This window comes from Strix uralensis, chromosome 1 (genome assembly GCF_047716275.1).
Source record: "Strix uralensis isolate ZFMK-TIS-50842 chromosome 1, bStrUra1, whole genome shotgun sequence".
Taxonomy (NCBI): Eukaryota; Metazoa; Chordata; class Aves; order Strigiformes; family Strigidae; genus Strix; species Strix uralensis.
The window spans coordinates 151,366,035-151,380,589 of record NC_133972.1 but is presented as its reverse complement, the minus strand read 5'-3'; the positions used below and the strand labels follow the sequence as shown (position 1 = coordinate 151,380,589).

Genomic DNA, 14,555 nt, shown 5'->3' with positions numbered 1-14,555 from the left:
GCCACCATGACTGAAGAATGAAATTGGCACTTTGGTTAAGTACAATTGGTTATGCATAATTAGATGAGCAGTAGAGCTCTCTTGAACACATGACAATCTCATAAAAAGAGGACATTTAAAACCAAAAACCATCAATTGTACTGACAGTGCTTGAAGAATTAAAAGCTTCATTCTTGGCACTCTACTTCTAGACAATATTCACAAGTCAGAATTATAAACCTAAAGAGAGAACCAGAAAAGAGAATTCATAATTGTACTTTTCAAGAAAAAAACTTTATTTTTTTAATTAGTATATGCCTGAGAAAAATTTTCATTAGAACAACATTCTTAATGATATTTCTGCAGTGCTAGTGAGTTTAATATACATTTATATTACATGTGCAAAGAAGGCATTGGGGTATTTGAAAAATTTAAAAGCTTCACCTTGAAAAAAGGAGCTTTGCCAGAATCAAATATAAAACATTAAGTATTGCCTGAAATAAGAAAAAATCATACTGTCCACAAAATGGTTTTACTTTTAGCTTTATAAATATGTCTGTAAACAGAAATAGCTGGTGTTTTAAATAATCTGATTACAAAACTCAGAGTTAAATATTTTTATTGCTAAGTGCAGCCACTTGTTTTCCTGTTTACCACTGTCACTTCAAGGGCCATGCAAACCAGCAGTCCTTACACACACAGAGAAAAAAATAATTGTCTCGGCACTAAAAATTACTTCCTTGTTAATAATTTTAAAACCATACCCATTTATTTAATAATTATTTTTACTCAAAGTGTTTCATGACAAGCTAATATATTGTTCATTGACCTTTGCTGCTAAACTGTACTGCACCAAAAATATTTAAATCTGTTTTGTATAGACAAGGGATAGTGAAGAAACAGATGGCCTGTTTGTCTGAAAAATGTTAATACTTTTTGTAAACTCATTTTAGCAAAGCTATTGCTGACCCGTTTATCTTGAAGACACTTCTTTATCACAAGAACATACAACTCACAAAATGATACAACAACTGATGACTAAAAGTGTACTATCTATCGTACCATCAAGATATTTCACATTATATATATAAAATGTAAAATATATTTTTATATAATTAACACAGTCTAAATAAAATCACTATACCAAATAACACGAACTCTGTTACTGAACACAAAGACATGCATTAAATTCTAAAGATTAAAAATGTATGCAACTACAAGAAAAAAAGAGCAGCAAGTTTTAAATGTGCATATGCTGTCAAAACAAAACAGAATTCAAACAGTCTGGGTAAAGACCCACTTTAACCCATGCAAGTCTGCAGAGTTCATACATCCATTTTATAAACATCAACTATATGCATGCAACCAATAAATTTTAACTTCTTAAAGTTCATAAACCTTTTTAAGGCTCTCAAGATCTTCCAAAGAGTACTGATTAGTCTGGTTTTCTGAAAGTAAATCAAACAGTTGCTGAACCTGTTCTTTTTCACTTTTGCTAAGAAGGGCCAGCACCACCTGAAAAAACAGATTATTTTATAATTAGCACAGGCTGACTGAAAATCATAGTATCTGACAGAGATACAAAATCAGTGTATCGTTTCCTTTTAAGATACAAAAATTTCCTTTAGGTTTCTGTGCAACTGAAGTACACACTCAATCTAGGATCTTACCTTAAATCTTTCTGCTCTGCTCAAGTAGAAAAGGTGTTGATACACAAGGCCAGGATCTTTTCCAATTACGTAATATTCCAACGACTGGATAAAAATCAAAAAGATTTCCCCTTCAAGTTTGTTACTTAGCAGCACTGGCAATTTTTTTGGATCAGTAATTGTTAAAAGATCTGCGCAAGCAGCTTTATCCTTATTGGTATTCACTGCATTTATAATCTGACCAAAGTCATAAGCATTAGATGGTTCAGAAATATGCAGTTTCTCAGAGGTCTTCAGTGGTACACTCGTTTGAACTGCCTCCTTAGAAATAACATGATCAGTCACAACATCTTCTGACGTAGCAAACCGTCGCTCTTCCTGCTCATCAGATTCAGTCACCTTCACAAAGAAAATGGCAACAAACCATATTAATGTGGACATATAGATAACCCGAAGTTTCATAAACTGCATGCATATATCTGTCAATAATGTCACTAAATTAAAGATAGCATTTTACTCTTTGTAAAAGAAAGGCACCTATGTTCTTTTAATGTCCCACTTCCCGCCAGAAGTAGCCCTCTAATCCATCTTTAAAGGTTTGTAGTCAAAAGTGTGTATTTTACATTTCCTTTCACTGCTTGGCACTCCACTGTAGAAAGACAACTGAAGACCACTGGGAGAACGCTAAGGAGGACTGTATACATATATTAAATGTGAAGTTGCAGAAGACAAGCAGAACTGAAGTCAAATCACCAAAGACCCATGTTTCACTTCACTGCTGTGCCTTCAGAATAGTTCACATACACAGCAGCTATGTCAGGTTGCTCTTTGGAGTCTTGCTGTGGAAGGAGAAAGCTTGGCAAGGTCTAACTGCCTGAATACCCACTCCTCCCGAGTTTGTAGTCTGTATTGAGTTTCATGAAGCAGTTGATAGAAAATTACCATGGGTTCAACTACATTTGCTAAAATCCATTTCAAGCTATTAAAGAGTTGTGGAATTAGTATAAACTGACTAAAACTCATCACAAGTCTCTACACAGGATGCCAAGTTTTTCAGGAAGTCTGAACATACTGTATTGCATAGTACAGGGGAGCTAGGTTAGTCATTTTTGGAAAATACTGCATTGGGCTTATAGACATTTTGTTCTATCTTTCAACAATAATCAACAATTAGAAACAAACCTGTTTCTAATTTTCCTTACTTTTCTTTGCAGTCTGCTTTCATGGAACTACCTTGTACTACAGCAGATAAGACAGGGAAGGCTCCCTAAGAGGGCAGCTGTAATTAGGACAGCATTATGATAGCAAACAGAAATGCTTCCTGCCCCACCCCTGGAAAAATTACCACTGCCAGTAATGTAGTTAGCTGGTCTCTGAACAATGCAGTCACTTCCCAAACCTCCTCTAAATACTCCCCAGGTCCCTCTGTCACAACTCAGAGCTTAACTAACACTATACCCAGCTTACGCCAATTACATAAAATCCCATGAACTCGTGACAATGTGAAGTGTTTCAATAACACAAATTGCTTCCATATTAATAACTGCAGTTTCCATTATACCACTATTTTGAAATTACATTATCAAATTACAGTGTCACTGTACAGACTGGTAACTATGTGTTGTAACTATATATTTTAAAATTAAAAGGGAAAAGAAACCCATTCTTAAAGGACCAGCAAAGCTACAATCCAAAAATATCAGATGACTGAGAAAATCCTTTCACCGCCTAATTCTACCCAGAACTCTGCAAGGCAAACATTTTGATCCCGTACATAACATTACATCATGTATTTCTTTTATAAGATCCTACAGATGTTTTACCCACTCTTGCTCTTTAAGCCAGGATTTCATTCTTCAGACCAGTAACTTTACTACTAGCACAAGAAGAGCCAGCACACCTGCTGACAAGGTACCTTTGCCAGCACAGGCCCAGAGGCTTCCCAAGTAGCACAGACTTTAAAAGCAAAACTGCTGTTTGACAGATGCATTCTGAAGAACAGGTATTTCGAAGTCTAAGCAGTTTTTGTTTACAAGGAGCATATCCTCAAGTTTAGTGCCATCTAAATGTACTTTTTCCATTTCTGCTGTGGTTCTAAATACACTTCAAAGCAGTCCAAGCTTTACTATAGAATGCAATGGACACTGAACAGATCAAATGCAAGAATCCTCCAATATGCCCTCAAAATAACATGAAAAATACAACCCCACCCCAAAAAAGTAGAGCTAAGAAGTGCAGAACAAAAGCTTTAATATTATCTCTTCAAGTGTGGCTTCTGTACTGCCTGCTTTTAGAAATGAACAGGTATACCTCTCGTATGGTTATTTTCTTCCTCTTCTTCTTTTGACTGCCAGCTACAGCACCTCTGTCAAGGTTAAGCAGTTGGGTTACCTCTTCTAGTTCCTTTTTTGCTTCAAGAACATTTGGATCTATTAGAAGTACTCTCTTGAAATCGTCAACACTGGCTTGATAATTCTGTAAGTAGAAGGGAAAATAATTTTTTCATAAGCACACCACTAGAAAAATAAATTTGAACTACCATACTGTCCTTTACAATTAAGAAAAATAAAAATGCTAGGATCTTGACATTAAGTAGACAAAAATAATATAAATAGAGACAGTGTAATTTCATTAGAGGGGAAAAAGGAAACCAAGGACAAGTCTGAGTGATTATTTTGCGACTACTTCCGTATTAAATATGTAAAATGAAATAATTTATTCTGAGAAACATATTCCCTGTATCAGAGAATAGGTTACTGGAGACTGCTGCTTTTAAGCGTAATTGCTTACAGTGTAACACTTCTTCAAGATTAATATAATGTGAGTCCATCCACAGTTTATGTACTTGCTTTGCCAATAAAAGAGAGTTAAATAAACTTAGATTAAAAATATACCTAGTCTTCCCGGGCTTCAATCCAATAGACCATCTCTTACAGTTTGAGACGGGAAATTTTTGTTAATACTTGAGATTGGGATTATGTTATGAACTCTGGGATAAACAGGAGTAGAAGGACAAACGCAGCAATAGAGTGTGGCATTAGGTCACAGTTCCTCAATAATCTTGTCATTTATTTAATGTTTTTATTTTAAATTTTGACATTAGGAATTATGATTTTTTTAGAGTAAATTTTCTGGACAAATTTAATAGCATCAACTCTGAGGAGACCGGAATATCACACAGAAAAATCAAGACTCCTTGAGGGCTGGAGTATCAAAAATAAGGATGAAATGTAGCTGTAAACAGTAAAAGACCATGCAGACAGTAAAAGATCAACATAATTTCTTCACGTGAGGAACCTAGTATTCTTTTCACAAGCAGTATCATAAGGTTACTGTAAGTCATTCATATTATCATGGAAAAAATCCTCATGTACCAGCTGAGGTACTTCCTCAGCATCTCAACTGTAATAAAAGCACTAGTGTACAAGTCACTCATATTCTATTTCCTACACAGAGTATTTTGTTCAATACTTATGACCAGTATTCAAGGCACAGAAACACTGCAGTAAGTCTTTAAGTGAATTGAACTCTGCTATACCATGAAAGAAGAGAACTAGAATTATTCTGCTTTAGCAAATGAATGCAGAAAGGGGGCAGATTGCTTTCATCAGAAAACAGCTACCAATTAAGCTAAACCATTTGAACTACAGATCTGAGGATTCACAACTACAGAGAAATGACATTCTAGAACAGACCTCTGAAAACGATCACAAGGGCCAGCAAATAACCAATCCTCCTGGATTTAAAATTGCAGCCTGCCAGACTTCTCAATAAGAATCATACAAGATGGTCACACCCAAAGCAAGAGACTCGACCATGAACTGTAGATGCCATCTGGGGTCCTGTGTCCTATGTTACAGGCCTTATTCATCACACAAGCGTAATTTTTTACCCAACTTTCCCTTAACTACATCTCAGTCAATCTATAAAAAAATTCCTCATTTACTACATTAAATTCCACTGCAGCTTCTGTGATTAAACATCTAGATAATTATATACAAATAAAACTTCCCAGCTTAGTTAGGTCTGTGCCAAACTACATGCTTTTAGCTCTTAAAATTTTTCATTACAGAGTCATTTGTCAACCTCAAATCACTTTTGTTGCTTTCTCTGGTTTTACGAATCACTCACATTCCTGGAATTAGTAATGATGAAGGCATTAAATCCAACCACAACAAAACATTTTGGGAGTCCCAAACTCAGACTGTTCTGAAGGAACCCATGAACAGTGTTTCAGATTATGTCTTCATTAATACAAAACCAGCATTTTTTTCTAGCATATTCAAAAAAGCAGAAGTTATTTCTCCAGTTCTTGACATTCTTCACTAGTGTGTAATTCTCTTTTTTTGACTGGTAGAATCACTTATACCTTTGCTCATATTTATACTAATTTTTTTATCAACTTCAACAACATAAGGTTACAAATGGTTAATACCAGGTAGCTTGGTACAGTTACAGAAAAGATTTTACACAAAATTAAGACTTTTCACCTTCTTTGAAAATTAATCAAAGCAAACTTTCAAGATTTTACAGCTACTGTAGCAAAGGAACAAATTTATCACAAACAAAAGATCCCATGGTTCCTACAACCTGCATTTGGAATTGTAACATGGGATGAGAATAAGCTAGTATACCACTAAGCACAAACCGGTTGTCCTCAGGTGATTTGTAAGCTGAGAGACAATCATAACTTTTTTTAAGGCATCAAACACAATGGAGGTCTAAGGTAAGTATTCATTTGATGGACACTGCTGAAACTTGGTGGATGCTTGGAGTGATCACCTTCAGTTATACAGAGCAACACAGGAGAAGGCACTTAGGATGCTTGTTTAAAGACATCTGTAAAATTTAAGACAAAGTAGATGATGATAGCTGCCATCATGAGCCAAGAGAAGTGAGAAGCTGGTAACTCAGTACCAGGTAGGAGCTGACAGGCAGGGTAAGGATTGCTATGAAAGAATTATGAAGTGTAGGGGGTAATTAACATCACTGAAGAAAGAGAACCGACAGAAGGATGGACAAATGGATTGACATAGTTCAAGTGATGGAACACAAGTTTTGCAGTCACATTCGGGATGGATATGAGCAATGTAAGTAAGTCTGCATTTATGATGATCAGGTAAAAGGATACTCAAATAACTGTGTGCAAGATAAGCACAGTACAGATAACACTGTGTAGATGGAAAGGAAAAGTTTGAGTACCAACACTGTCCACAGAGTGACAAAGCAGATTACTGACGAAGGTTTGTAATATGTTTGGGGAGGGAAGAGAGAAAGAACGAAGGTAATTAAAACTCTAGTTTAATATGACAAGTGCTCAAATATGAGCAGATGCCAGAAGACAGCTTGAGATTTTAGTTTGGACAGATGAAGACAGACTTGGAGAGAATCCATTTGTCATCAGCAAAGAGAGAGTAAACACCTTGACAGAGAAAATAGACTGGGATACCCAGAAGAATATTAGAACATTAGAACAGATTTGAAACTTGCTTAACCAATCTCCAGTCAAACCTAATTTATTTCAATATTCTTGTATTTTCTCAAATTATTACAAGTCAACTTGAAGGTTTTAATGTTGCAAAAATACTTATATACTTTATGTATGCCTAACGCTCTACAAAGTAGTAAATCAGCACCTGCATACTTTGTTTGCATTCACCCATTGACTGCAACTACCTGATTGCCTTTGAAGAGGATAAGCAAGTTTAGAAGTGCTTAAGAATACCTGCCATGTTCTTTTTCCTCACCTGTAATCCTTTGTACGCTAGTGCTCTTCTATAAAAAGCTTTAATATTAGAATCTTCTATCTGAAGAACATGATCACAATCCTGCTTAGCCTCTTCATATTTATACAGTTTCAAGTAACAGAGAGCTCTAACACAGAAAAACAGAATACACTGCAATATAAGTAAATTCTACAGTGCTATAGTGCCAACAGTATCTGACTCATAAACATTAATTACAATACTTCACACAGTTCAGTCTCAATGTGGTATCTTTGAAAGTACATCAAAACCAGTAAACATTAACATCATCACTGGATGGATTTAGAGAGGGTCAATTCCTGCAATAAAAGTCAAAATTCAAGTATGACTAATGCTTGAAGTTAGGCAGATATGTAAGTATTTTAAAAGCAGAGCCTGTGTTAGCATAATATGATAGTATAGTGGTTGATATAGTATAGATTTTATACAGCCATTCTGGGTAAAAAAGTGCTCTAGATTAAATCAGCAATACTGCTTTCTGCACCTAATTATTACTTGGAAGTCTCCTATTCAAGTACTGGCCTAATCAAATCCTTCTTAAGTTTGTGAAAGCTGATAAGAAAGCTGACAAAGAATTATGCTGCAGAATTAGGTCAACCTTTAAAATAATGCTGTTGTATGACCATGTTCCTACTTTTATTTTATCAAAATGTACATTTTCTCTGAATTATTACTCTTCATATTTGAGATACTGCTACAGTTTTTAATTAAAATCATACCAGTATTCTCAAAAAATGCTGCAAAATGCTATGCTAATTATAACTTTTACTATTGCTTACTCCATTTATATAAAGATTTTAAGATATGTATCAGTGACATTAATACTTGCTCCCCTTGGAAAACAATGAGATTTAACAATCAATTTTGTTATTAGAAACAGCCATCAAATAGGAAAAAAAAAAATCCTTTTTTTACAGCAGTGACTGAAGGGATGCAAAACCTCTTCTTTGCTGTGAGAAAACATAACCATTGTCATCCCACAAAGCAGGATTAGATTTTGGATGTTTACCTGTTAGTGTAGATCGTACATTCCTCAGTATTTAACTTCATGCATTCACTGTATTTATTTACAGCTTCTTCATATTTACCCTTTTTTACAAAATCATTCCCTTCATTTTTTAATGTCTTGAACTTCTCCTCAGCTTTCTCACCTACATTACAAAAGGATCACAGTGTTACATAAGAAGGTCAGTTCATTAAGGGTAGCTGAATAATCTACCCAGACTAAGAATAAATGCCTTGCAACTGGAGTATCTTCACCAGTCTGCACATTGCCATTTCTGTCCTAGATCTCCCTGCTGCTCTAGAAAGGCATAAACTATCATATCTACATTTGGCACAACACATACTTCCCTATGCACCAGGGTAACTATTTTACTGAAGATAATAGGAATGCAACAGACAGCAATATGTTTTCACCTCCTTCTGTCTACCCTTACTGTGTCGTAGAGAGGGACTATGTATCTCCACTGAGATACCAGTTTTATTTAGAATGGTGGAGATTTAATCAGCAGGATTAGAGGCCCTCTAGATCTCCACCATCACACCAAGACAGCCATAATTTCATCTAGTATTCTTTCTGCAAGCAATTGTCTATCACAATTACTATGCTGAGCTGACAATGACAAACAAATCATCACAACGATAGGGGTTAGTGACACATCAGTAATATTCTGTTAATAACCATTTATAAAAGATGATTTGAGGAACCTGAAACCCTAACTATACTTCTCCTAATTAATACTTTGTTCTTCCATAATTGTCTTTCCTTCTAAACTCCACATCATTTGTTGCATATGCTTCTGGGTTAGACCACAATTTTTAGCTACGGTTGCAGTGGAAAACCAATCCTGACCGCAGTTTCACGTCTCTGTTGTGAGCAAACATTAATTAGTAACAGAGCTCTAAGTAAATCATAATGGAAAAATCTACTTTTTGTACCTTGCTAAAGAATATGAGCCCCTTGCCAAGCTTCAGATTTTAAACACTGTATATAACCAGATAATTGTAACCAATAATTAAACTCGCTGAGTTTTTATAAAACTGTGGCAGTCTCCTATGCCAGAAAACTACATGTGGACTTGGGGAAAAAATTAAGTAAGGATGTGAAACCAGAACTGATTTATGCAAGAAACACAACTAAATTATAACTCGGGCTGTAAGACACAAAAACCAACAGACAATTGTTGCAAAAAAGTGTCAGCCAAGAGTAAGGTATTAGTACTGACTGAACATTATTGCTGGCATGCTTCTGGCACCAGCTACCACTGTCAGGTCCTGCTAATTTAGTATGGGCCCGAGAAGGCAACCACAGCCTTAGATTCAGCCTTCAGTGAAGAAAATGGTTACACACAGTCTCCATTTAATATTCCTAAAACCAAAGCCTAACCAAAGCCCACTCTCTTTGAAATAGATTGAGATGTGTTTTGCATCAAAATGCTGCAGAGCACACTTCATGAAGGTACTGATGGCCAGTTTTTTTAACTTTCATAATGGGCTAAATATGACCACTACTGTTCTCAGGAGCCGCTTATCTGTGTACTTTTCACTATGATGATCTGCAAATTCTCACAAAGTTACACAAGATTATATAGATTCAAATTTACTACTTAAAAGGTTTAAATAGGTTGGTTATACATTGAAATAAAAATCCAACAAGTTGTACTCTTTATTAACAGAAAAAACCTGGAGTACAATCAGTACAACAAAAAGCACTTTTCAAGCTAAGCATTTATGTTTAATAGCAGCAGTTGTGCAAGATACCAGTTTTCTACTCCATTTACAAAACACAAAAGTTAAACCGAATTGTTGCCCAATCCTTAAGAGTGATGAATCAATGATGACATGTACTGACAAGAACTGTAATGAAAATACTTGTCTCGGGACATTTTAGAAAGTAGAGTAAAATTTTTATCAATTTAATTGAGCTTAAATTATACATCAACATGCCTCATGTTTCTTAAATGAAAAACAATTTTCTGTAGTTTAGTATACACCACACTATTTCAAGTATCTAGAACTATGTCTTCTTCTTGAGAAAAATGTCCAATTCTCATAAACACAGGTATCTGTAAATTGTCTGTCATTTGACATCTGGTACAAATAAATTCAATGCTATCTGAAAGATCAGTTTCAAGTCATTAAATCTGTAGTGCCCAAGACCGTGGATTATTTGAGGATATGCGTTATTGCAGTAATGCATTATGGACAGATAACCCTATCACTGCTGCAGATTTGGCCAGCAACTCAGTTATGTATTGCAGCCTCCCCTGTGTTAATCAAGGGGAGATGATTTTCAGCAATACTTTTCTTTATATTGAAATAAGCTCAAAGGGGAACCGATTAAGAGTCAAATAAAAAAATCATACTGTTAAGGCCTTTGCAAAAAGAATGTTTAATGTCAACAAAAACTGAATCAGAAAGGTTCCATCACATGATCTACTGGAGGAGAAAAATGGAAACTGCAATGAAGGGGAAAAAAACAAGAAGAAAGCATCCTAAAGGAATTAAGCACCCAGTGCTTGTGTGTAATGTAAACAAGTCCAGAACATCTTTGAAAGGTGACTATTAAACGGGTGCTGTCAAAGTTAGAATCCATCATAAAAAAAAAAAAAAAAAAGAAAAAAAATCAATCAGAAGTGTTCTTCTATAGCCCACTTCACTAACCACTGGCCACCTACAAGTCTACCCTTTCTATTCTGAAGATCTTTCATGAACATTTAAATGACACCTATAGATTACACAACTGATTATGTTACTGAGGTTGGGTGTTTGCTTGGGTGGTGTTTTTTTGGGGGAAAACTGTGTTGTAACTGTAGTATGATCTCAGGGAAACTACTGATACTTGTGATAGGACTCAATATACTCCTGAGGAGTATTTTTGCTGTATTTTCTTTTATTTTATATAACTTCAGAAATTACATGCTGAAAACTACATCACTTAGCTTAAAAAAAATTTATTATAACTGTGGCTCCATAAAGCACATTAAACCCAATCATATAAATGACCATAATCTAACTTGGCTTTTCACAAAGGTCTCTGACAAATATTTTCTAAAGCAGTTTCTTTGACATTATTAAATCGTATTCCTTTTTTCAAATATATTTTGTATATATATTAGCAGTAGCTATACATACGATTCATCTGCAACTGTTCTTCTCTGTTGACATCTGTGGTACTTTTTGACTTATTCTCTGAAATAAAGTCTCCTCCATCCCACCTGTGTAGCTGAGCAGCAACTGGGACAACTGGAATTGGTGGCAGTTTCTGTCTCCAACTGGGACCATCCTGATCTATTAAAGTCTTTGTTATTCTGAAAGAGAAAAGCCCCACAAACATGACTTTTCATATATTTAACTCACACTTTAATAACTTACACCCAAATTAAATAATGCAATGCTCCAATTTTTCAATAAAACAACCAATTATCTGTAAGACTAATTTAAAAAAACATTGTCACAGCAGTCAATGGTACTGCACTTATTTAAGACTTACGACTTTTTCCACTTTCCAGAGTATTTAGAACACAAGAAGCTGACTTCAGCACAATCTGTAAATATTTAAGTAAACGACTGATTTTGCAACTAAGCTCTAAATGCTGCCTACCACATGCAATAAAGAAATAGGAAAAAAAAATTGATGTATTTATTTTGCTTACTTTTCTCAGCTGCTCATAGGTGTAATTTGTAAAAAGTGTAGATTACAATATCCTCAGACAAAGTGTGGTACTGAAATTTGCCAATGTCAAATGAAACCTCTTACACAACAACTCTCTAAATAACCAGTGCAGGTCACAAAGTAGGTATTACATTGCATTTTATAGAACAGTCAGAAATTCATCAACCAATCATTCTTTATCCCCATTTAAAAATCCAAAGAAAATATATAAGATCTGCTTAGTCTTTCTTAAACCAACACATGTATATATGTCAACTATTTCCATACACGAGAGATTCAATTCAAAATCCATTCAAGTGGAAGTTTCCCACTGATACATTTTGGAGAAAGACATAAGTAAACATAATGAGTAAAGCCATATAAGACTTCATGGTTCATGGTTTTTTTTTAAAAAAAACAAAAAATATTAATAAATTATGAGAATAATAGTGAGATAAACATCTTCTAATCTCAAAATGAGCTTAAGAGTCAAGTATGGCTGGTGGTAAGTCTAATACCTGCTTTAACAAAGGAAAATTCTGCATTGAGTAGCAAAGCAAGTCACATTGATAGTATAGACAGTAAACCTGAATTTTGTCTATTAGGTACATTTCCATCTAACACAGGTGTAAAAAACTTACTACAGGAATACACATCACAAAAAAAATTAAGAACCTTGAATGTGACATAATGAGATAGAACAAGCATAAATTACCCAATCAAGTTTTCTTGCTCAGTTTTGATCTTTTTAAATATCTGAATAACAGCTATTAAAAAAGAAAGGGGGCCCTGGTATAATACTATGGCAACAGAGTTAGAGCACTCAGGACCAAATTCTTTTCCCATTAGGGTCTGATAGAAAAACCAATACAAGAAAGAGCACCTGTTCTAATCTTCTTTACTGTAAAACAGAAATTACCAAAATATTTTAAAAGAACGATGTAGACTAAAAAGACTGTTTGTAGAGCTATATAACGTGTGATTTTATGTATTACCTAAAGCTGCATGAAACATACCATTTCTTGTATTTTTGAATTGAAAGTAAATTTCTTCATACACATAGTATCACATTTTGTAGTATTATCTAGTTGCTTTATTTGTTTTCTAAGTGAACAATAAGAATATTTTCTGTGTGTTAGCTGCATATGCCCTTCCAGGGGCTCTCATCTACCTGTATCATTCCTAAGCAGTATTTTACAGGACATACCAACAAAGCAGCTTGTCCAAGTTCTGTTTTGCTCTAATTTTAATAAAACTTTAGGTTTTTAATGATAGCCTGAATTCAATTGTTAAGAAAAATGTGGCACATAATCACAAATTAAAACAGCCCCAAGATTTACTCAGGTTATTTTATTAGAGAACAAAATTGTATACTTCATATTAAGAAGTCAATTCATTATGTTTAGGTATTTCCCATGGAAAGTAACTGAATAATTCTGCAGTAAACCACAGTCCTGTAGACTTCTGTTTAATTTTTCTCCATTTATCATGATGGGCTTAAAAAGTTGGGAGAAAAAAACCTGATCTAATTCATCAAAATCAACAGAAAGAATCTTGCAGTATTTGACTATCAGTCAACTTCTTGTAATATAATAATCTAAGCATAGTCTTTGCAAAAATGCATACCTGCACAGGTATCTCATGAAAAAGCTGGAACAAATATACTCATTCCCCACCACCAACAACCTAACTTAACCCAACAATCCTGCAGTTTTGGAGTTCATCACAAATTTACTTGTACAGTACACTCATGTGGGACTTTGTAATAAAAGCCCCCAAGTTATTTAATGCAATTTGCTAACTGATATTAAAGGAGACAACTGGAATGAAACTTCAATTTAGTAAATGGAAATGCATAAACATATTTCCCCACATTAGAGCTTCTGTATTTCTAACAGTGAACAGCAAATAATAAAACACTGACTCAAGAGGAAATTAAAATACACAAAAGTAGGAAATTCACTGATGTTCACAAAGGTAGGAAAATGACACTGATTAAAAGCGTGCTTGAAATGCATTTTCCTGTGACTTGGCACACACCATTAAAAGAAACAGTCCTTCCAATTTATCCAAAAATCACCTCAGGATAACCAATAAAAGACACAATTCAACATCATCTAATCAACATGATAAACACTCAAATAACTGTTTATACTTATTTTCAGTTGACTTTTCTTATAAGTATGTACTTACATTCTTAATTATTTCCTTTCGATTGCAAAATTATCAGGTAAAGGCTATAGATTAAAAATTCTACTTGTCTGTTATGTGAGAATTATTAGAAATACCAGACTGAATACCCATTCAATTCTAAGATTTTTTTGAAAGCCTGATTAGTTACGTAAGTACAGAAAGACAAGCTGTAACATAATTTATCAAATCCGCCCTCAGACACAAGAAGGATGATGAGTTTTTCCTGTCAGCTTCCTACAGCATCACCATCCAATTTCCCACAGGAACTTAAAAACAAAGAAATCCTCCAATAACAGCAGGTTGTTAAGATCT

General features: G+C 34.6%; 1 protein-coding gene across 2 annotated transcripts in view; it reads right to left on the bottom strand.

Annotated features, from left to right (window-relative positions):
• Window positions 1-251: 251 nt before the first annotated feature.
• Window positions 252-14,555, bottom strand: part of SPAG1 (sperm associated antigen 1) — a 46,318-nt gene continuing 32,014 nt past the window's right edge. For both annotated transcript variants that reach the window (XM_074885412.1, XM_074885421.1), the window contains 6 exons: window positions 11,531-11,706; window positions 8,403-8,544; window positions 7,376-7,502; window positions 3,939-4,103; window positions 1,650-2,027; window positions 252-1,494 (listed from right to left, as the gene is read on the bottom strand). In XM_074885412.1, coding sequence (XP_074741513.1) covers window positions 1,363-1,494; window positions 1,650-2,027; window positions 3,939-4,103; window positions 7,376-7,502; window positions 8,403-8,544; window positions 11,531-11,706 — 1,120 coding nt within the window. In that variant the 3' untranslated portion in view covers window positions 252-1,362. The remainder of the gene's footprint in view (window positions 1,495-1,649; window positions 2,028-3,938; window positions 4,104-7,375; window positions 7,503-8,402; window positions 8,545-11,530; window positions 11,707-14,555) is intronic.